Below are 25533 nucleotides of genomic sequence, written 5' to 3'. Positions count from 1 at the left end.
TTGGGCCGTTGGCTGGCCGCCGGATAAAGCCGAATTACCTCCTGCGATCGCTGCGGCATCCGGATGTTTTTCCGTTGAGGGGCACGGTTGTGAAAAGGTGACTGGCCCAAAGTTTTAACATCAAATAATCTCTAAAATGATAAAATAATTTTAAAGTTTGAAGTTTTGAAGAAAACATCGAAAATTTAATTCACTTGCCTTTACACCTTCAGCAAATCCCCGAAAAATCCCAGATTGTTCAAGAGGTTTTGCGTACTAACCGCCATCTTGGTAAATAAACACTCAGATTTTTTTCACATAGAAAATCATATATGTAGCATCTATAGGATTCTGTAATGCTTGATGCTCAGAAAAAAAGTTATATGAATTTCGAATGGTTTTTATATTATTATCCAGATTCATTCATTTAAAATTCATATAGCCCTTATTGGATGCATATAAAACTAATAGGATTCACATCTTAACGGGGGTATCTGAGTTTTCAGATACATTTAATCGGATTAATTGGTTCAGTGTAAGAGAAACGAGAGGATTTTGGTTTTGTTTATTTACAGCACTCCCAATAACAATAACTTTTTTAGGTTTTTAGGTCAATTGGAACTTTTGGTTTCAGTCTTCGCACTTCTCTTTATAAACAACTTCTCTGATCGGTATCACAAATAGGGTGCGAACTCCTATTTTTTGGGTGTTTGTCAATTGTTAAGGTGATACGGGAGACCGCGTTATTTTTATTTATAAGTCATTACCGTGGGGTGCCCTAATTTCGCGCGGGTCCAAATTTCGCTCACTGATAATATTTAGAGAACATAATCATAGAACTATTGCGCTTAGCAAGAAAAATTTTAGTTTTACGCTTTTACCGATCTGTCAGTCAGTTGTGCGCAAGGGTGAATCTCTTATCATGGGCAGTATCCATATTTGTATTACTTAAACAACCGGTATCAACCGCGTTCGATCAGTACAAGACTGAATGCAACAAATAATGGCACAACCAATCGAATCAGTAACAATTCCAGAAAATATTGTTTTATTTCCATTTCATTAAAACAATCTCGAAAGGGACCATAATGAGTTAACTTACCTTTCCACGCAAGTTATCAACAACAACAATCAGCCGGTGGGCGAGCGTCGATGTTTGTTTTGGTCGCAGACAATAGAAACGTGCTGCGAGTAGCTTTGGCGCGCAACGACGTCGTCTGCTTCCTTGCTCCTGATTGGCTGCGCGCAACTGGAGTGGAGCTGCGCGTAACTGACCGGCGCGCAAATTGCGCAACGAAAGAAAAACTATACAAAATATTCGCAATAATCGTTGCATTGTCCAAATTTTACTTTAGATAGTGTAGTTAAAGTTAAATTGGGACAATTGTACAATTGTTCTTATGATTATGATAATGAAGTGCTGAAAAAATCATTTCGTTCTACCTAAATTCAACTACCTACAGCTCATTTTAGAAGCTGAACCTGAATATATTTTATTCATTCATTTGAACAAATATTTTAGTCATTGGATTACGTAGAAATACAGATTTTTCTTTTACAACTACACTATTTAGCAATACTCACTACAGAAAACATAAAGAATTGATATAACAAACATTGATATTTACATCTTGGAAAAATACAACTACTAGCAAGTCAAAAAAAAAAACAAGAAAACAGAATAAAATATATATAGGTATATCACAGATGCTTTAGTCGTTCAGAATGCCTTCGATTAGTGGATTAATCGACAACTGGCAACTGGCACGAAATTTCTCCCAAATGCGGTTGATGAATTGGTCGACGGTTTCCATGTTCGCCTCGACGTGAAGATCTTCAGTTCGATACCACGGGGCCCGGTTTAGTATCATCTTAAGTAGTTTGTTTTGCTTCAGCTGGAGACGCCTACGATGTATTGCTGCACAAGTCATCCACGCAGGAGAGCCGTAGCTGAGAACCGCTCGGAAGACTCCTTTGAACAGTAGAAGTTTGTTGTGAAGTTGAAGTCTTGACTGTCGCTTAATCAGAGCATAATGCGAACGAGTAAGCTTGTCACATTTCGTAAGCGACATGTTGATGTGCTTATCGAATTTCAGTTTGAAGTCCATAAGCAGTCCCAAGTATTTCGCCTCGGTATCCCAAGGTACGTGATGATCGTTCACTTCAATACACACGTCCGGAAGTAAACGGAGAGAACGATTTCGCGTGAAGTATACAGTCTGTGTTTTTGCAGCGTTGACTTTTATTTTCCACCTTTTCTGAAAGTGCTCCAAACACTGCTGAGCTTCTTGAAGTTTTTGGGTGATAACTTTTGGATCGCGATGGGTTACAAAGTAGCCAGTGTCGTCTGCAAAGAATGCGTATGACACTCCGTCTACCTTTATAATATCGGCAGTGTAGATATTGTCGGGCTGAGAACTGATCCCTGCGGGACCCCGAATGGAATTGGATAGGATCCAGAGAGTTCGTCGTTCACCGCCACTTGGAAACTTCGAGGGCGCTCATACTTGGAGCTAAAAACATTTTTTTTAATCTCAAGAGCTGGTTACCCAGTGAGTAACTTGGAGTAGTGCTGAAAATTTCATTTCGTCATATTCAAATTCAAACACCTAGAGCTCATTTTTGAAGCTGAACCTGAGAATATGGTATATGAAAAACTTGTGTGGCTAGACCAGTTCTGCTAGAAAGTCACGGAAAAACCGCTATTTTTCGAATATTTAAGGTAAATGTCACGGACTACCTTCGAAAAATGCCAAATGATATTGACGATCTTGCGCCAAATACGACGCACAGGCAAATAAAATTGTCCCACCACAAAATATGCACACCGGTTTCAGCATACATTGGTTGATGTCGCCGCTACAGTTTTCCAGTAACGCAGCGTTATTTTGGGGTGGTGTTTCGACTAATCGGTTTGTTTATGCACTGTTTCCTTTGTTGTTGGATGTGTGAACATTGTGCTGTCAAAGATTGAAAATTTGCACGATCGTCGCGAAATCCTTGCAAAGCTCAATATTCACGTTGAATATCAATTGGCATTTTCCAAAGGTAGTCCCTGGCCAAGTTCGCAGGGGTTGACGGTATTAAAGTGAAGGAGTTTCATTTTGACTATTGTAATGTAGTGTTCTTTAGGGGCGATTTCTTCACCCTGGCTTAAGCGTTAAGCCAGGTTTAACTGTATGGGTAAGCCTGGCTTACCGGTTAAGCCGAGGTGAAGAAATCGGCCCTTAGTGAAACATATCACCTTTTTAACACTTTAATGCGCCTCCAACGGTTCATCACGAACCGGCTGCTGCAGATGGAGTATGGCTGATCATATGCATCAGACATGCTCGATAAACAGGAGGAACCGCCGGGGCTCAGTAGAGTCTATTCCCAAGCAATAGTACCAAGTCGGTTGGATTTGAGAAGGTTTTGATGATCGTTACAAATCCTAATAAAAGTATTATAGGATTTGTGACAGGTTTTGGAACCTTTTACAGCCATCTGACTTCAAAATGTTGTTTGGGCTCTATTTCCCACGTTTCTCGGTTGATTTTTATTACATAGTAATTTATTAATGTCATAGTCGCTTTTTCGTCATATTTTCTTTAAATAAAGCAATAAAAATCGACCGAAGAATCAATAGTGGGAAGGAGATTTGCAGCACTTAATTGTGCTGATAGATTCAAAGCTAACGTGCGAACACTTAAACGCATTGTTGACGTCAATGCGTTCGACGTGACATTTTGGACAAAAACTGACTGCTTTATATTAACTGAACAACGTTACTTGTGTATGACTAGGTTGACATTTCTAGGCTACGCTTGAGAAAATGACATGGTTCATCTAGTTAGGACCGATAGGACAATTGAACGAATTTGAATATTTTTAATAGTATTTGTAGCGGGATGAAAGTTGACATGAAATCTTTATTATTTTAAAATTTTATTGCAATCAACTGACCAACTTGGCGTATTTTTGATTATCTCTTAGATGTTCAGAAGTTCAGTTACATGTTTCTGTGGATTTTGGACCGATGAAAATTTAAGGACACACGAGATGAACACAAGTAGAAAACGATTAGCGAAATCAAGAAAACAATTTGACACAAGATCGACTATATTTTAACATACAGGGTTCGATTGATTCGATGAACGATTAACGAGGAGAAAACCCTATTTAACCATACCACAAAATCAAACAAGTAGACAAACACAAACCGTGTGACCATAACACTACATAGGCAAATCCTGACTGACTGACCAATTGAAAACTTTCCAATCTTCTACCGTAACTTTCTGAGTCAGTTGCAACAGTGTCTTAATGGATATCATTTTCCGCGTACGGCTGGCAAACTGCTTCTGAAAGATTACGTACTCTTTTCTATCTTCGGTGTATCTTCTAGTGTAGAGGTTTCAACTCTATTCAGAGTGCAGCTAGAAACCTAGCAAAAAAAATCCAAAGGTAGTCCGTGACATTTACCTTAAATATTCGAAAAATAGCGGTTTTTCCGTGACTTTCTTGCAGAACTGGTCTTGTCGCACAAGTTTTTCATATAACAGCAATCAAGCGTACAACAAGTAATTTATTTAACACCCGTAGAAACCCCCCAAGTGATTATTAATTAACCCTAAAAGGGATACCTTCATGGCCTCAGTTTCGTCACCTCGCTGAGTGTGTTCCATCAAAGACGAGCTCTGAAAGGCGCCTGGGGTCCAATGGACCCCAGGTTTCCCTTTTAGGGTTAATAACGTTGGTTTGGCCTTACGATTGTTACGTCGGTATTACAAGTGTCCTCCCGTCTGATGGTCTAAAGATTAGAATAACTAGCCACAGAAGTCCAATGTCGCGTCTGTTCGTGTGACTTAGAGTGGCGTCATTGTCAAAATTGGAACAGCGATCATCTGTCAAATTCATACAAATTCCTGTTCCAAACGAGCAGGAGACCTGTCAAAATGGGAGCATGACGCCAGATGGACATTTAAAAATAGTCAATTAGAACAATTAAAGTTATTAATATAATTAAATGGGAAAAGTGACTACAGCGCCATTGAAGTTCTAGTGTATTTCTATTGTCTAAAGTGGTCCTGGATCATCTAATTCCAATACCATATTCTTGGGTTCAGCTTCTAAAATGAGCTGTAGGTGGTTGAATTTAGATATGATGAAATGAAATTTTCAGCACTGATTATGATGTCTAAATATGATCAGTAAGCGAAATTTGGACCCGCGCGAAATTAAAGCACCCCACCACATAACATAAGTGGAACTCTGGCTCAAAAAGTTGATGCCTTTCCGAGTTCGTACGCTGGTATACAGGGCACCGAAATGTCAAACGCATTATAACATTATTGCCATACTATTTTTCAGCATGTATACCATTTTTCATTGCTGTGAAGTAAAACAAAGACCTCATAGATCTAGACTGGCAGCACGTGGAAATCTAAAACAGAGCATAAATTGTAATAAAACTTTGTAAACTCAAGTCGAAAGTACGTTTTATGGCTTTAAATATAAAGGGAGATCGATATGTGAAGCGTGGATATTTTATTTCGAAGATTACCATGAATATATAACAACATGAATAAGTGGATTTTCAGCAGCTAGTTTTGCGCATATCTCAGATGCCAATCTTCGTTCCTGTATTCTTTGCCAAAACTGGAATACTGGTTGGATCAGATGTTTTTTGTTTACCAAAATAAGTGACAGTTCGACGCCTTTTATGAAAGATATAACAGTTTCGCGTGCTGGAAAAGGATACAACTTTTTCCTTCGCTCTGACCATGGAGTTCCACTTATGTTATGTGACCCCACGGTAATTAAGTATAAATAAAATGTGTTTGAGACATTAAATGAAATTATTTCGAATCATTATGTATTATTATTTTTCTTTGATGTTGAAGACCGATCAATTCATTTTAATTGTAATTGTTATAGTTTTGACAACCCTTTCATCTCCGAAGAAAAAGGGAAAGGGCTTCGTAATGATAGCAGAGTTTAGTAATCTAGTTTACAGAGTATATTCCAAATCGATCCAGGTAATAGATGAATGAGAAATTAGATCGCTAATGGCGCTGTTTCCAATAATTCAATTAAATTTATTTCATACCTTAGATGTATTAATTCATTATTTCGATATACGTATGTTGTAGTTTATGTTTTGTTTTGGTCGTAAAATTGATTTGACACTTTTAGTACCGGTACTAACGCCGTTAGAGCTTGGCAAATGTTAGTCACACGAACAGCCGCGCCATTGACATTCTGGTGGTTATTTTTCTAATATCCAGGTGAATGAGCCATTTTACGAAGTGACAACAATGTTGATAATGATATTGATTTTCACGGGTTAGGACGCTACCTCCTGTCAAAATTTCATTCATAAAATCGGCTCGTAAAATGGACTATAGCGGTGTCGTCGTGCTTTGTTGACTGTATGTGTCCTTGGATTTCTTGGCCGGCATCCTTAATAAAAGATAATATTACTGTCTCGCTGACTGTGTCATTTGTAGGGGCAATCGATATTCGCGATTTCGCGGAAGCCGCGAAATTGGGCTACGTTCGCAACATTTGAGAAATTCCGCGAAATGCCGTGAAATTTGGTAAAATTGTTAAAATACACCTACAAATTTCCGTAAATTACAAATATTTTAGCATATATTCTCTTTAAAAAAATGACAGTGTAATTTACGAGTTTATTGAATTTTAAATACATGCTTGTTTTATACTTTTTTTCATATGTGTTACTTTTTTCGGTGAATTTATGAGTACGCCTCACAAAACGAAGTAAAATATTCATGTGACATGCAAATTTGGAATAATGATAAAACTAACAACCGGGGTACGAGTGCACATATTTTCCTCCCAAGTTTCACAACTACATCTACAAAAGATACACGCACACATTTGAACGCGACCACCACTATAGACCACCTATCCCTTTCGCTCTTTCAGAGAATTTGAAAACAACAGGACCAGTACCTGTCAAATTTCCGTAGGAAAGAAAGAGAGCGATTTCTTGATGACGTCACCGTGCAATGGAGTATTGTCCAGGTTTCACTTAAGCTATAATACCTAATATGGATCTTGTATGGACAATTCAACAATTAGTAGGGTGGGACGGGGCAAAATGGGTCGCGGGGCAAGATGGGTCAGTGCCATTTTCGGGCGCATTACTCATGTTTTGATTATGGTAATAATTTTGTTAGATGACCAGCGTGAATATACAAAAGTTTGGGGCATTGATTGAAAAATTATTCACTCTCATTGGAAATAAAAAAAATAAAATGGTTTTTAGCCATTTTTCTTATGCGAATGCGATACATTTCATATAATCTCCATATAAACGGCCGCGGGGCAAGATGGGTCATTTTAAATTTTGAACGTATTTTAGGAGCATTCAAAAGTTATTCATTTTTTGTTACAAGACTATCTCATAAATGACTTCAATCAAGCGGAATGAATGTTCAAAATTATAACATAAAATTATGATAATTTTTTTAGTGATAACATCAATTCTCAAGTCGCCTTTGGACCACTCATATCGTAAGGTTTTTTATATTCCAAATAAATTTATAAAATGTTTACTAGTAGCTCTTGTTTACTCAGTATGGATATGGAGTATATATGAATGCGGAACAAATCTTATATTTTGACGTTTTTCGTTGAGAAAATGTGAATTACTTAAAAGGTGACCCATCTTGCCCCGCACTTTTTCACGGCGCAAAATCGATCACTTTTTAAAACTGCTTGTTTAACATCATATTTTGTATTTAATGAACATTTTATCGACTTTTAGCATAGCTAACTAGTGTATTAAAGAGTACCGGACGAATACAAACCAATACGATTTGTATTTACAAAGTTATGGTGATTCATCCTTAGGTGACCCATCTACTATGATTATGATTTTTAAATCTTATTTTATTAGTTAGTGAAATTAGGACACCACACGGTTCCCGTATATTTAATTCAAATTCCTTGTGAAGCACACTGTTAGTTTGCCTAGAAGGCGCACTTCAGTATAAATTTATCCATCAAAAGTGGTCAAATTTATGGCAAAGAGCAAACAGGATAAAAAAATGACTGAATATAAATCAATGCTGTACCTCTACCATGTGCTTTGACTCGATCAGATTTTCATTAGTGTCATACAGATGTTAATTCTTCACTTTATTTTTTGTAGCGAAAAAATAATTGTACTTCTGCATAGGGTATGTGTGCCATCAGTAATCTCACGCTCCTAAATTCATCATATTCGAAAACAAGCGTTTATGAAATCGATTGATTTTGTTCTTTTTGTTTTCATGCGTGCTCGGTTGTCCGACATTTCGCGGCGACCTATTTCGCGGTGAGCCATTTCGCGGTGTGTACTATTTCGCGGTTTATGGTTTCGCGTTGTGTTCTATTTCGCGGTATGACATTTCGCGGTATATACCATTTCGCGGTTTACCGTTTTGCAGTTTTCCTTTCGGCGGTGTCATTTTGTCTTTCAACAACTTGATTATTTTTGAAGCTTTCTTAGAGAAAACTCATACTCTATTTACCAGCACTTTTCATATTTTCTCTTACAAATGGATACACAAACAAGGCCGCAGAAGGATTAATTTATTTTATCAAATATTTCCTGTTGTCCCGTCTTTTCCGGGAAAACGATTTCCCAAAATGCCAAATTTCAGAGAAATTCACTTCCCAGAATACATCATATCTCGAAAGATACCTTTCAGTTTTCAATCTATCATTCATGTGTGGCAATAGCATAATGATAGTTAATTATATATATATATATATATATATATATATATATATATATATATATATATATATATATATATATATATATATATATATATATATATATATATATATATATATATATATATATATATATATATATATATATATATATAGGGGAAATTACCTTTTCTCGGCCGTTTTGTTCTCTTTGTCTTGGGGGGTTTTCTGAAACCTAGTGAACTCAAAGTTGGCCTCAAATCCTTCCCAACTAAGCTGAATTATATGGCCAAGTTTCGGGCAATTTACCTGACAAAAACCCCCCATGACGAAGAGAACAAACCTGCCGACAATACCCAATGTCACCCTATGTATGTAATACATATTTGTCTGAATTTTAAATTTAATAATTTTTCAATGTAAGGATTTTTTTTACAAGTAGTATATTCTCCCTTCTTATTAAATAGACTATTCTTTCGAGTTATCTTTTGGAAACAATTGGTGGCACAACCAATCTGATAATGTTTTCATCAGGTATTTTCCCTTCTTTCAAACATAGGCTATTCTTTCTAGTTATACTGGTCAAATAGTTGTTGGCATTAGACTGTTAATATTTTCATGGTATATTTTCCCTTCTTTAACGCATAGGCCGTTCTTTCGAATTACATTTAACAAAAGCTAATTTACATCAAGCTGATAACTTTTTCATCGAACAATTTACCTTCTTTCAAACGCCCTGTCCAAGAGTGATGGGTTTGACGATGGCTTATCAAGCGTCGTCATATAGTGAAAATGTGTTTAAATAATTTCAATTTTAGTCTTTTATAATTATAGATTAGCTAAATTAAATATAGTAATGAAAATTAGTGAAATAGTAAATGGAATAGTATTTGAAAGTAACTAGGTTTTGAATTAAAGCATTTCTTTACAAAATTAAACTAAAATAGAATCTGGTGGGGGCTGGCTCACCGAATCTTCCGGTCCGCTTTAGTGCTTTATGCATCATTGTGGCCAGGCGTTGTTCTAGTTTTTCCAACTGTATTGTAAAGCATGAGCGGTGATCCTTGGCATTCTTGTGTAAATTGGGGTACTCGAAATGTTGATCGATCACCGATTATTGCTGGCAGATGCAGTGGAAAGTTTGTCTTAATACGTATCAATCGTCTCTGACAAACGAGAAAAACTGACCTCACTGATTACCTGTCTCTGAGCCAAATTTGGTATAGAGTCTTCAGTCTCCGATTAATCGCTTCATGTTTGATGGAGGTTTTTAATCCAATGGGTTACATAGCCGCTATCAGAATGAAGAGAGTAATGTTCCGCGTAATATATCACAAATCAAAAGAGGTACGGTACATTACGTGGAGCGGATATACTGAATTGGGTACCAGACCAAGTCCCTGCTGGGTGGCGCTAAATAGGTGAGCCATAGACAATAGAATCGTCAATGTCGTAGGGCATAGTATGTGACTATTGTCGAAACAACATTATTTTTGGTCATTGTCCAACCAAAATCATAACCGGCGTTTACTTACACTAAGCGCTAACTATGTTAGGGTCAATATTAGGATGAAATCATTGGTAAAATATAATAAAACTTTTTAGTTTGTGTAGTTAGTTGAACTAGAGTTAACTTTTTATTGAGACATTTTCTGTAGGTTTATTCTGGATTACAATACATTAGCTGTCCTTTAACTGAATTATTTTATAACAGTAAACAACAGTATTCCTTCTTGATAAAGATGTATGAACAAAAGCATTTCAATGTGGACATAGAATTGCCAAACTATACATCTGATCAGATATTTTTCCGGTATTAAATTTGGGGTGGAGAGTTAAACGCTTACGGTTTTTCAATGTCAGACAAACATCACATGAACACAGCTACCAATGAACCAAACCTCTCTACTGTCTTCTCATTTTGCCGCTTCCTATCCTCAATTGAACTAATCTGACAATAGTGAGGACTGTCTGTGAAAGATCAGGGTTTCTAATTCTGTGTAGGACTTGTTAAAACGGGATGCCTGATATGTACTGCGGACAAATGGGCTGGAAGTACTGAGCAATCACAATTACTGTCGTACTAACCATATTAAATGCATGCTTTTCTACTTACATTCCGAACGTCGCCAACCGGCAAAGAGGACATGACGAAAAAACGCGAGATGGCCCCAACAAAAACTAGAAAGGCGATGAAAATGGTCACCGATGCAACGATATGGAAACAAAATAGATGAGAAATTATCGACCAAATCAAAATCTATGAACATATCGCTAATGTTCTTTATCATTCTTTCTTTTTCTCGTTTCAGCAACAAAATCGAAACCTCTCTACTATCTCTTCATTTCTGCCTCTTCCCATCCTATTCCCACATCTTCGTATATCCTCTACCCCATCTATTTAATGTATCTGACACTTGTTGGGACTGGTAACGCCAGCGCCTGCCTGTGGAAGATCCCGGTGTGCTAATTCGGTGTAGGACATGTTAACGGGGGAGGCTTTGTAGGTCCACATCTGCCTACAAGCAGATGGGCTGACAGTTGTCGGCCTGGGTGTGGACTAGGCAATTACAATTACAATTACAATTACAAAAATTAAACTAAAATAGAATCTGAATAATCATACCATTGCTTTATTGACTTTAATTTAAACGCTTGATTTGTCATGCCTCCAGCATACGCTTAATCGCTGTCGCATGATCTAACAACAGTTGATTACGCGCAGTGCTGGGGGGACCGACAGGGCTTATTACCAGTCTATACTAACCCTCTAACTACTAACAAGACTGGGAAGCCAACGATCACTCATTGCACTTTTGATAGTAGTATTAGTAGTAGTAGTTAGTAGTAGTAGTTAGTAGTAGTAGTAGGAGTAGTAGTAATAGTAATAGTAGCAGCATTTTATTAACAAGTAGATTCGTACTATTCTTTTTCACTTCTTCGAAATTATTTTTATAGCAACTATAAACTCAGGAGTGGATAGCATAACGACATTGATTGCAGCAGGGTCCAACCTTATTATGTAATGCAAGAGTGCATGTTGGATGTCTTTGCATTACTTATATCTTCTACTTAAGACAGGGCAGGGTGATAAGAAAATCGCATTAGTGAATGAACAATTTAGAATCTAAATGTTAGATGTTGAATGCTGTTCACTCAAGAAGTTCGCTGGTGCAGGTAGAAAAAAAATTTGGAATCTCTCTATTTCTTAGCATAGTAACAAGAAACTATATTTAAAACTGAATATAAATTATGCTCTCTATGATGCTCAACAATGCTATAAACAGAATACTAAAATTTCCGGGCCGCCATTGTGTGGAATTTGGCGGCCCACTGTCTTTTTGTCATTTCAGGTTCATTTTGTACAACGCGTGGCTACATAGAGTGAACAATACCATCATCGTCTAGGGGGCATATTGGAGCTAAATTCGGTGAGTCTGTTCCATTATATTTACGTTGTCAGTATTTTAAATTCACCATGGATAGTTGCGGCCTTTTTTTTACATGCATATTGTTATGCATCTGTTTGTGCACATTTGTTGTTACCCATCTTTCATGTATTTACTCAACTAGCACTGTAAAGTTCGTCACTTCGAGTGTCGGCCTAAATTCTTAGTATTCATTTCATTAAAACTACTATTGTTGTACAGTCCACATATTTGATGTTGCCACGATGGGAGAGCACGTTGAGCACCGGTTTGTCCACATCTGCTAGAGCTTTTGGCTGGGGGGGGGGTCTGGTTTGCAGGTTTAGCGGGGGCCTACCACAATTTGGGAGTGTGAGGGGGGGGGATCTCTGCATTGGACTCACTACTCATCAATTCCGTGGGGTATCTAGAAGACAATTGACGATAAGATTGGAAAAAAGCTTGCAGTTGGGACTAGACTAAAATAGTGGCCGATAGAAAACAACGCGCTAGACAGCATTATTATTCATTTTTTTAAATATTTATCCATAGGCTTCTCGCCGGTTGACAGTATAATATTTAGCTGTGTACGAAGATACGGATTAGTTGGTGTACAGATGACAGGGTTCTCACGGGAAGTGCTTCAAGCGAGGCTTACATAACAACTGACAATAAAGAAACCTATTTTCCTTGACTTTCTACGCAATGGACAGCTGACCGAACACACGTGTTTTCGTTAATCTCTTAGGCATTATTAAGACATGACGTACACTCCCGTTCAAAAGTTTGGGGTCACCCCCTCAAAAACATGTCATTTTTTTAGGCCAATATCTCCGCCAATTTGTGTCCGATTTTAAAACCCTAGGTTTCATTCAAAAGATAATAAGTCAAAGAAACTTTGAACATGATTTAAAAGAAACTTTTTCAAAAAATTGTGTATGTAAACTTAACCCAAAGTTGCCAAATTTTCTTAAAATTGAATATAAACTTACGGCAGTGTCGCTGGAAGTTGGGTCGACCAAATTTTAAGATGAGAGCGGAAATATGACCCATTTTCTATTAGCTTTCAACTGCTTGTTACAGAACTTAGCTAAAAAATCTAGAAAAAAAGTTATTAAGTAAATTAATTCTTGATGTCATCGATCAAAAGTTTGGGGTCACCCCTCAAAATGCTGTATCGGCCAAAAGTTTGGGGTCACTATCGTAAAACATGGAAAAGTGATTTGTTGATATCTTTGTCATCTTTCATTCAATTTTAATTCTTCTTGGCTTATTTGAAACAAAATGAATGATACTTACTGCATAGACATTGAATCACACATATTTGTTGAAATTTACATACTAAAACTTAACGTAAAGTTGCCTCATTTTTTGAAGCGTGGGAAAATGTGCTAACTTTATATAACATTTTTATATACAAAAATCGTTAAATACGTTAAGTTGAAGACATCAAACGTAAATTTAGTTAATTATCTTTGAAATGAGCCAAAAATAATTAAAATTGAACAATAGATGACGAAGATATCACCAAATTACTTTTCTATGTTTTACGAAAGTGACCCCAAACTTTTGGCCGATACATCATATTGAGGGGTGACCCCAAACTTTTGGTCGATGACATCAAGGATTAATTTACTTAATAACTTTTTTTCTAGATTTTTTAGCTAAGTTCTGTAAAAAGCAGTTCAAAGCTAATAGAAAATGGGTCATATTACCGCTCTCATCCTAAAATTTGGTCGACCCAATTTCCAGCGACACTGCCGTAAGTTTATATTCAATTTTAAGAAAATTTGTCAATTTTGGGTTAAGTTTAAATACAAAAAAAATTGAAAAAGTTTCTTTTAAATCATGTTCAAAGTTTCTTTGACTTATTTTCTTTTGAATGAAACCTAGGGTTTTGAAATCGGACACAAATTGGCGGAGATATGGGCCTAAAAAAATGACATGTTTTTGAGGGGGTGACCCCAAACTTTTGAACGGGAGTGTATGTGCATGACGGAACAACTAGCAGGACACAGTTCCAGACGTCTCTTTTTAATAACGATATTCAGCATATTTCCAATAAAACTACACTTCAATAAAGCAAAGACTAAAGCTGCTATGATAGAACAGATCAGAATGACTTAATTGACTTATTGACTACATATTGGAGATCTACTTCGAATAACTGACAAATTGACAAAAACCTAACTAAATACATGGACCATACTACAAAAAATTTACAAAAAGAAAAAAGGGGAAACTTTTATTAAAACTATTTTTGTTCAACGCAGGCCAAAACAGTGTCGACTTGGGCCACGATATGCCTACGTACTTCTGTGTGTTGAAACAAAAATAGAGGCTCATAGAAGCAAACGTAGGGAAAGGGTGCGGTGTAAGAACATAAGCACAGTGTGCTACCGCCGTAATCACTATGAAAAAAAAAACAATTTACCTTCTTTCAAACGGTTGTGCTGCATTTCCCCAAATGACAGTTCCCCGAATGTCGTTTCCCCGAACGCCGATTCTCCGAATGCCGTTTCCCTGAATGGCACTTTTCCCCAAATTACCCATTTCCCCGAATCACACCCTTCTTTATTTTATAGGCGGTTCTTTCAAGTTCTATCGCTCCTCAGACCAGCAGAAACACTGCTGAATGAAGAATGGTTTTCGGGGAATTGACTTTCGGGGAAACGACATTCGGGGAACCGACATTAGGGGAATGATATACCTATAGGACAATCCTTTCAAACACACCACGGTGTAGTTTGAAACAACTAATGTCGAATTCGTTTTTGAACCTGGGTTGGAACTGGATTGGCGGAAAATGTGTAAACAAACAAACTCAAACAAACTTTAGTACAAGCGAAACCGAAGTCGGGTTGGGGTTGAAACTGTGATTTCATCCAGTTCCAACCCAGGTTGGAACTGAATCAAAAACGAATTCGACATAACACGTTTTTTGGATGGCAAACTATAGTACTAGCAAACTATTGATAAATAACTTTGAAGCAATTAACCAAAAAATGTTGTTTGAAATAAATGGGTGAGTTTGGTTGTTTTTACATTCAGGAATTATATTATTGGTACGTATTGTTTGGGAACAGTACATGTTCTATATTCTATGCTTGTTGATTTATTTGTAATGATAAATATTAATAGAGATATGAGTTTATAAATATTCCTATATTTCTATGTGGGTTTAGATGCGTTATGAATTCTGAAATATACGTCCTTTGTGGGAAAAAACGGCGAAATGGTACGTACCGCAAAATGATACCGACCGCGAAAATTTTAACCGCAAAATGACGTACCGCAAAATGGTACAAAACGCGAAATGTAATACCGCCAAATGGGACACCGCGAAATGGGTTACCGCGAAGTGGTTTACCGTGAAATGTTATACAATCTGCGTGCTCACTTCTAACAAAAAATACAAAAATAAGAATCAAAACAAACAAAGCTCCAATTCTTTGTTTTTCGTAGGATGAAAATGGAAGCCACATGCTTAAATAAGAAAACCAATACCCTAGTTACACTTACAGAATTGCAATATTCTCAGAGTAGGTAGTTAAACTTATGTATTTATATGCTTTGCAGAGTCTCCCATGTCTCCAATCGGCGATCGTACTCGTTCGTCGACCAGCGAGCTAGATATAACAAGTTCAGGCTGCAGTACTCCTTTGAACACTCGCAAACGTAGCAGTTCCTTCAAACGAGATTCACCGATATTCAATGGTAATGATCAATCCCCAATGCCAATGTCACAAGATGCAAGTAATGTCGTCACTGGTGTTTCTTGGGCTTGGAATAGTCCTGAACGCGCTGTTGTACCTGACCACAGACTACGTTCAAAGCCGTTGACCAGTAGAAATGTCATTTCCAACAAAGATCCGGATTTCTCCAGGTCAAACAGAAAAAAGATCACCAGAAAGCTAACAGGATTTCATAGATTCCAAACGGAGCTCAAACTTTTACAAGAACGGGATGAGACGTTGGAAACTGTGAAAACCCCAAGCAGCTCATCAATGGAAGTTGTGCCACCTACGTCACCTCCACCGTCTCCCGACAAAGGTAATTTGTTTGAAGTGTATCAACACAAGGTTACAAACGCGGATCCTCCATCGGAAAAGAAAGCGTTATTTTTTAAACCGAACCCTACTTCAGTAGCATCTGATTCATTCAACGATTCGGAATTAGACAATTTGTTACTGAAAGCAAGCCAGGCTGTTGAAAAGCAACCAAGTGTACGTACTGCAGCGACCAATCAAGCGGTGACAGCATCGGAGAAACCTGAGAAACGACGAAGCTTTTTCAAAAGCAAAACTGCCGATAACTTCGATGGAAACAGTGATGACTCACTTGCGGATGCCGAGCTTGAATTACTACTCGCACAGATACACCCACAAATTGGTCAGCCTGTTGAAATCGCAGGGGAAGTTACACAGAACAATAGTGCTATAACAGAGAGCTCCAAAGCGAAAGGGTTACTGACACGCCACAAATCTATGCCAGAATCTCCAAGTCGCAGGATAATCGAAAGCCGAAGCAGTAACATTGAATATGTGAAGGACAAAGTTCCTCAAAGTTCAATAACTGTGTCCAGTACGTCGAGTGGTAAGTATTTTATCGGGAAGTGGGGGCGGGTTTGGGTTGTTTACTTGGTTGGTAGATCGGTTACCTAAAGAAATAGATCCCCAAACCTTACTGGATTTGCAGAAATCCAATTACTGGATTGCTGCAAATCCAAACTTGGTGGGTTTGTAGTTCATCGAAAATAATTTATTTCGTCATTGACTAATTTTCAGATAAATGGTCCTAAAAATCAAAGTTTTCAAAAACTAAACTTTTTCAAATTTAAAACTTCTTTTTTAAACCATATCTTAAAAACACAAAAAATGTACATCTCTGAATTTCCTGAAAAAAGTAAAAAACCAGAGTACCCCTTTGGACCATGAAAACGTGAAAAAATAAAATATGTAGGGTGCGGGCACCGGTTTTGGCCAGTCTAAGGGAAATCATTTTTAAAAAAATAACCAATAATCCTATGAAAACAACCAATGCGTCAAATAAAAGGTTTCAATGTATATTTTGAAGGAAAAATGCAGAAATCAAGCCAATACTTGATTTTTGTATTAAAAGTGGCACTGGCCAAAATAGAAGCTCTGCCGCAGTTTTGGCCATATTCTTAAGTTTGGTTTCTATTTTGGCCAATCACGTGTATTTCTTATGGGAGTGGCCAAATTAGAAGCACCCTGGCCAAAATAGATATATGGGAGCGGATTTTTGAAGGAAATATATTTTTTTCTTCCAGTTTTTAATCAAAATGTGAGGTTTTCACAGCTGTAATCATCATATTGTATTAGGATCTACTAGTAAAATTTACGCCGGTTTAGATCACAACAGGCTCAATACCGCACTATGGCCAAAACTCCGGGCTGGCCAAAACTGAAGCTTCTACCCTACCTCAATTTTTTTGCACCTAAACATAATTTGGCAACGTATTTTCCTTAAAACTACAATTCAATAGCTTTCAAACAAAAAAAAAAAAGAAGTTTTTAATCGGTCAATGAGCAGTCCGATTTGAATGCGGTCTTCGGTAAAATTGTAGCTCATAAATCAGACTAGGAGTATCCGGGGTCAAATAACCCTCTAGGATACTTAGTGAAATGCTATAGAAATGAGTGACATTTCAACACACGAACACTAGCTGAACATTTACATACACAAAAATGCACGCCAATTTGAAGGCTATTCAGATTGCATATGCAAATATAACCCAATTGATTTGGGTAAAACGGCTAAGGGGTGATACACAAGTTATGTCACGCTAAAATCGACCTTTTTCAACCCCCCCCCCCCCTCCTTCACACGTCAGACTTTTTCTAAGAGACTTCTAAAAATTTTGTATGGGTCGTCACGTTATGTAAACCCCCCCTCTCCCCTAACAGCGTGACGTAATTTGTGCATTGCCCCTAAATAATTATAAAACTAACAACCGGGGTGAGAGTGCCCATATTTTCCCCCAAGTTTCACAACTACATCTACAAAAGAGACACGCACACATTTGAGCGTGGTTATCACTATGGTCGATTGAATGAAAAACATCATTTAGCAACTCCGATTATCGTGAAACTTGATGGCTGCAAGTTGGTTTCGTGCAGTTGAAAATCTCAATTTTTGACACGCGAAAATCGATTATTCTCCCAAACCGTGCGTCGGACGTGCGCTGGGCAGCGAATCTGGCCCTCTATCCAGCGCACGTCCGACGCACGGTTTGGGAGAATAATCGATTTTCGCGTGTCAAAAATTCCGATTTTTAACTGCACGAAACCAACTTGCAGCCATCAAGTTTCACGATAATCGGAGTTGCTAAACGATGTTTTTCATTCAATAGTGATAACCACGTCCGACGTTAGGTTTTACGTATGGATCTGGAGAAAACTCGATTGCCGCGTGTGGAGAAACTGGACCCGTATTTTTTTTTATTTTGTCATTAGGGTGACCAATCTTCAGATAGGGTGGTCCTCAAAATCACGGTTTCCAAAAACTAAAATTTTTCAAAAGATCATAACTTTAAACCAGTTGACCGATTTTAAGGTGACTTGGTGCATCACAGAATTTTCATAGGAATCATTGACTTTTTAATTTTCAATGATTGTTTGCCTCGCGTTTTTGAAGTGATAAAAAACGGGAAATTTTGCAGTCACGCAGCTGAAAAAGTATCATCACACTCACCACGAGTGAGCATATGGGATGATACATTTTCATCCGAATTTGCGCTTTGGTAACTGAGTTTTATCACTTTGAAATTGCGAGCGAGATTTCAATGATGCTGATGACGCACTACGCGTCGTTAAACTTCCTTTCTTGTATAAAGGCTATTGAATTGTAATTTTAAGGAAAAAATCGTTGAAGGAGCAAATTTGTGTTTTGGGTAAATAAAAATACAATTATTTTAGTTTTTTACCATGGTACCCTGATTTTATATTTTTATCGGAAAAATCAGGAAATTTGGCGTAGCATATAAAAAAAAATCAGAGATGTATGTTTTTTAGTTTTTTTTTAAATACGATTTTTTGAATACATAGTCATATATTTAAATACTACCCAAGTAACCACGAAGCCTTGTACAAGTGCATTAATTTTGCCAAACACCTCATTGAAGCAAAAAAAAGTCGAAAAGACCCCACTAAACTCAAATTAGTGCCGTATATTGCAGAACGTTGGACAGCCATTTCTAAAGTATTGTGGATTTACCGGCTACTTGTATTCTACCGGTTACTCAAGTACCGTAAACCGGGGTCAAATTGATCTCCGGGTCGAAATTGATCAGACGTTTTTCAGTTAGATCAAGCATACTTTACATAGTTTTCTTCCAAGTATCGTGATGTAGGAATTCTATACTTAACGATACATGTGACAAAACTATTTAAAACAAGTTTTATCTACCGGATAAACGTCTGAGCAATTTCGACCCGGAGATCAATTTGACCCCGGTTTACGGTAGCCGTTTTCATATAAAAATCAACTTGATTGTCAAAAAATGAATGTCGCTGAGTAGCTAATGGCAACGAGGAATAGCGCATACAATAAAAATGTTTTTCATTTCATTTCATTTCATTTATTTCAGCAATTTCTTTCACAACTAATTGGGTATACATTAGGTTAGAACAGAGATTTGGTGTCTTACAACCGTCTTTTAGCAAAGGCCACATTGGGAATTCAATTATAGCAAATTACAAATGGTGGTAGAGACTAGGAAAAAGCCAGAGAAAAAAAACCTAGTGTAATATTAAAAAAAAAGTTACTCTTTTTATAAAACGGCTACTTTGGAGGCCATACTGAAGCGACCGGTAGAATACAGGTAGCCGGTAAATCCACAATAACATAAGTCCATGTGCTGTACATTTGCATTGGCACATTCTTAATACGTGCCACACGAAAAATCAAAACAAAAATCTATTTTTAGAACCGTTTTATTATCGACGGTATTAATGCCCCCACACATGAATGTTTTTAACCATTATTTTTTTGTTGCCGGTTTGGGAGCCGAACCAGAAGTGTTGAAGACCGCTAGATGAGTTCCATATGCGCTGGCGCCGTGGATCGTTTCTGCTGCAGTGATAATAACAGATATTTCATTAACTAAAAGGAAACTGTTCTTCTGTCTCAATCATTGTAGTAGATTGCAAAACGATTATGCTATATGTAATAGAATCCCTGTAATCACATTCTGATAAATCATTGATAGGTAAATGCAGAATGCATTTTAGAAGATATTTAATCAATATAAGAAAATTAAAACACCCTTTGCACATTGCTCATATGCTAATTGTGGTTTACATTATTAATGGCATGTGATAGCAGCCAACAGAAAAGAGAAAAGGTCGTCTCTAAAAATGATTTGCTGATGAAAGTCGTCGATCGGTGGTTCATACGGGGATTAAGTTGGTCGGGAGTCGAGCCAGAAGTGTTGATGACCGCTAGAGTAAAGTTATCCACTCTTCTTGATTAAATTTTTTTACCATTAGAGTCAAGCTTTTATTATTGTATTGTTTGAGCAACTTTTGCTAGTTTGTACACTGCATTTACATCAGTTTCTGCAGTGTTGAATTATCGTATATCACCTTTTAATGCACCCTAATGTAAAGAAAAATGTAAGGCGTCATTACATTGATAATGCTAATCTAAAGGATTATTGCAAAACAAGTGTGGAATTACTGCATTTCGCATTGCAAAGCTTGATATTTAGTCTAAAGCTACACTGAGGATACTGTGGTTCGAGAAAAATTAGTGCATTTCTTTATTGAACAATATTGGCCACCCTATTTTGTTAACTTGTATACTGCCGCCACTCGCATAACAGTCCCATCTTTGCTGGGTTTCTGTTACGTACGCGCCGGCGGGGTGGTCGAGTGCATCGTTGCACATAAATTAAACGCGAACGTACAAAACAAACATACTAAAACTTTATTAAAACGAATGAACTAAACAAATATGCATTCGCGGGAAGCGCGCGGACTATTACAATGGCTGTGTTGTTGTTTACAATTATGCTTCGCGCATCTACGGGTAGCAGTCAAGCTGCTACCAGTGAGCATAGCAGTGTTGGTGGTGGTAGCGATCGGTTGATCACTAGGTTGGTCCAGTGGTTCCCAACATCTCCCCTCTTAATACAGCTGGTACGGGTCGAACCTTATCGGCGGTCTTCGTTGGCGGGAAGAGCGGCGAGGTAACGGGCCAGCTGTTTCGGTCTCTGTTGCTGACATAAACTCTGCGGAGCTTGTTGCCGAGGATGATGGGAATCTGGACGATGACGCTGACACAGAAGACGACCCACGAGTCTCCGTCGTGGCTGGAGAAACCCAGACCAGGCTTGGTTGAGCTGGTGTAGCTTGCAGTGGAGTCGAGTGCTCGGATGGTGCTGCAAGCGTCGATGGCGTCTGTGCCACAGGAATGGATGGTGCTGAAGTTGGTAGCGGAGAACGTGGCGGAGAAGCACATGATGATTGATGCTGACTTGGTTGGCGTAGATTCCAGGCTTGAAGCAAGATGTCCAAAGGCAACTGATGTTTGCCGGCCTTGGGGAATCGTGCTGGGATTTGGTGTGTTTTCAGCACCTGCTCGGCTACGCAACTGGTTGATGTGCGACCGAAGCATACGCCTGTCTTCCACCCATACGTTGAACATGGCGTTACCAAGGGGGAGTCGCTGAGCACATCTTTACTTGTGCCAATTATTTTTAGTGTGCCAACGGGTATTCAATTGTGCCTCAGTGTGCCCCGAAGTGCCACTGCTTGATGATTCAGATTTTGCTTGGCAACTACCAAGACAACCAACTGTTTATTTTTATTTTGCAGGTCAAATGCACATGGTTGCCTAAACTCAAGTGTCAAAATTGTGCCTCAGAGTAGTGATATACCGAATAGTATTATTCGGCCTTCGGCCGAATACCGGAAAATTCCAATTTTATTATTCGGCGAAACGAATATTCGGCCGAATAATCGGTCAGATATTCGGCCGATTTACTTGTTAAAAATCTCGTGAAGTTATTGTAAAGGGCATCTTTGTTTTCAAGAAAGTAGAATTTGAAAGCCAGCATCTTCAGAAAAGTTTTAACATCACAGAAAAAGTAACTTTTTGCAAATAAAATGCTTCGAAAATCCACTTCACAATTTACTAAATTCTTGATTTAGTGTGTTGTTGCTATGTTTAGTCATTATTCGGCCTATTCGGTATACTCGGCCGAATAATACATTTTTTTTATTTATTTATTATTTATTTTCACTTCATTAAACGTTTTTTTTACAAATTCAAAAACCTTAGCAGAGATTTGTTTCACTTACAGCTGCGATTAATCGTTTACTTTTCAAGGAAATTATTACAAGTATTTAATTATTCTACAAAGGGAAAAATTCACAAAAAAAAACCCTGCATTCAGCTTTTATTATTTCCTAATTCCTACAACTAACGTATCACAGATTTATCTGGGGGAAGATGGCAACAATAAGTGGATTATTTGACATTTCGCAAGATAATCTGAATTTTGCTGATGATTTCTCTACAAAGCTAAATATTGTGTCAATTTCAGCTATTTCGTGTAGTTCTTCTGTTGGATACCAAGGACTTAAATCTAACATCATTTTCAGGAGCTTGTTCTGCTTAATTTGCAGTCGTCGAAGGTGGGACAACGCACACTTTTCCCATATTGGGCACCCGTATGTGAGAACAGGCCTGAATACGCATTTGTAGAGAAGAAGCTTGTTGGCTATCTGAAGCGATGATCTACGATGAATCAGCGAGTACAGAGAACGGGATAAGCAGTTGACTTTGTTGATTGCGCGGTTTATGTGCTTATCAAACAGAAGCTTCTTGTCCAGAGTCAGTCCCAGATACTCAACTTCCTCCTTCCAGGGAACTGTCGATCTGTTGACGGTTATTTCTGAGGTCGGAAGGTATCTCGGTGAACGTCTTCGGGTGAAGAATATCGCCTGAGTTTTCGAAGTATTTGTTTTAATACGCCATTTTTGCTGGAATTGCTGTAACTGGTTCTGAGCATGTTGAAGTTTACAGGTGACGATTTGGGGGTCGTCATCAGTTGCCAAAAATGCAGTATCATCTGCGAAAAATGCGTAGGTGACACCGTCGACCATGAGCACGTCACTAGTGAAAATATTGTAGAGTGTAGGGCTCAAAACTGAGCCTTGCGGCACTCCACATGGTATTCGATGAGGTTCCGACATACTACTATTGACAGACACAGCAAAAGACCTTTCCAACAGAAATGATTGATAATGTGAAGCTGATAACAAGGTATATCGGGCAGTTAGTCTTTTGGAGTTTAAAGATGATTGCTTCCTGCCAGACAGAATTATACGCCTTTTCCACGTCTAAAAGAACCATCCCGGTTGACTTTTTTGCAGCAAATCCATGTTTAACCTGCCTCGTGATGCGAGCTAGTTGGTGATTCGTTGAATGGCCGTTTTTGAAACCGAATTGTTCCTCTGGGATCACAGGGTTTATTCAAGGTGTCGGTTCAAGCGATTCAGGATTAAGCGCTCCAAGATCTTACTGATGCTACTCAGCAAACTTATCGGGCGATAATTTGTAGGAAGGGTGACGTCCTTGTTTGACTTTGGAATGGCAACTACCGTAGCATGTTTCCAATTATCAGGAAAGTACGTATATTTAAGACAAGCGTTGAAGACTTTAGTTAAATAAACCAAGCCTTTCCGAGGAAGTCTCTTCAGCATAATGTTTCGAACTCCATCCTGCCCTGGAGCTTTTCTGCTCTTAAGTCTCTGGATGATTCTTTTTATTTCACTCGGTTTAGTGAAAGTAGCGACGTCAGTGTTTAGTAAGGTGTTACTGGTCAAGTCTTCCATTGTGTTACGCACTTCTGATGTTGTTTCCAGATCACTAGGGAGTTGATTGTTGTGGGCGTTGGCAAAATGTTCTGCCAATGTATTTGCCTTTTCCAGATCAGATACCATGAGCCGGTTCCCATGTCGAAGAGGCGGTTGGTATTTGATTTTGTTCCTAAGGTGCTTGGTTATTTTCCAAAACTTGCTGCTTCCATTGGTTAGATTCCGGATAGTAGTCTCAAAATTCTGGAACCTGTGTGCAGCACTTTCTCCACGAATTTGCAAATTGAGCTGTTAAACTATTCTTCTCAGGAATGGGTGTTTTGTACGGCAATACTGTCTTCGTCGAACGTTCCGCAAACGAATTAGGAGCTTGATGCGATCTGGAAGCTCACACTTTCGAGGACTGCTGCTGATGACTGGAACAGAAACTCTTTCTGCTTCAATTAGAGCGGCTACAAACGTATCAATGGCGGTGTCAATTTTGTCCTTCGAGTCCAAACCATTGATTAGGGGAGTTGTAAGGTCCAAGCTTCTTGAGACTGAGTTCGCAAAGACGGACCAGTCGGCACGTTTGTAGTTTTTGTGCTGTCGTAGTTCTCTCTTGAAGGGGGCAGCAGCATTGATTGTGAACACAACAGGAAAGTGATCTGATGAAAGATCCTGGATTGTTTCTGGGACAGACATATCAATGCGGTTATTTGATAGTACTAGATCCAGTGTAGAAGCACTTTTGCCATTCGGAGATATTCGCGTGTAGTCAACTGGAGAATGGATGTAGAAGTCGGACTTCTCGTATTCGCGGAACAGTATTTCACCCGCTTTGTTCTTTCTTTGGCAATTCCAAAATTGGTGTCTGGAGTTAAAATCACCAATTACGAAAAAAAGGCTCCATACAGCTGGTTATTACACGGAGATCACGTTTGAATTGGTTGAGTGTGTTCGAATTCGAAGACCCAGGAAAATAAGCTGCAACAAGGTGAACTGGAGTATCGTCGGAGTTGATGGTAATCTGTAGAGCTTCGATAGCATGTGTGTTTAGCCCACCAGATTGAGTGAACTGAATACCTTTGCGAACAAATATCGCAACATCACCTCCCCGAGTGGTTCCCGTTGCTGAACGATCTAAACGTACACATGTGTAATTATGATGATAGACAGACTTATCTGGACGTAACCAGGTTTCCATCACCACAGCAATATCGATGTTTTTGGCATCTAATAAATTGAAGAACTCGCTTTCTTTATTAAGAATAGAACGACTGTTCCAATTGAGTATGTGCAAAATAGTTATTATTATTATTATATTTTATTAAAGACACTTTACCGAAAAAGTTGGCATTCGTGTCCAGCAAACTAGTTGTGTTATCCATTGTACACATACTTAATCATCATCTCCGACAAGGCGAGAAATTGCTGTGCTTTCGTTTGGCACGATGAAAGCCGTGTAAATAGATCGTTAGCTAAGCTCAGAAACTCTGATAGCGAAAATAGTTCTGAATTGGAACTGGTATAGCCCTCCCCAACAGCAGCACCAACAACAACAGCAGCAGCAGCAGCAGCTGCAGGTCCCTCTTTGGCAGCATCAG

At 38.2% G+C, this 25533-nt stretch overlaps 1 protein-coding gene across 2 annotated transcripts in view; it reads left to right on the top strand.

The window, feature by feature from the left end:
• Positions 1–25533, top strand: part of LOC109407133 (uncharacterized) — a 39161-nt gene that overhangs the window by 1732 nt on the left and 11896 nt on the right. For both annotated transcript variants that reach the window (XR_009996274.1, XM_062845843.1), the window contains exon 2: positions 15678–16694. Coding sequence is in view for 1 of the 2 variants with exons in the window: in XM_062845843.1 (XP_062701827.1) it covers positions 15678–16694 (1017 nt within the window). In the remaining variant the exon portion in view is untranslated. The remainder of the gene's footprint in view (positions 1–15677; positions 16695–25533) is intronic.

Source organism: Aedes albopictus, chromosome 1 (assembly GCF_035046485.1).
Source record: "Aedes albopictus strain Foshan chromosome 1, AalbF5, whole genome shotgun sequence".
Taxonomy (NCBI): domain Eukaryota; kingdom Metazoa; phylum Arthropoda; class Insecta; order Diptera; family Culicidae; genus Aedes; species Aedes albopictus.
The sequence above is the reverse complement of the archived record's forward strand: the minus strand, read 5'-3'. Positions and strand labels throughout refer to the sequence as shown.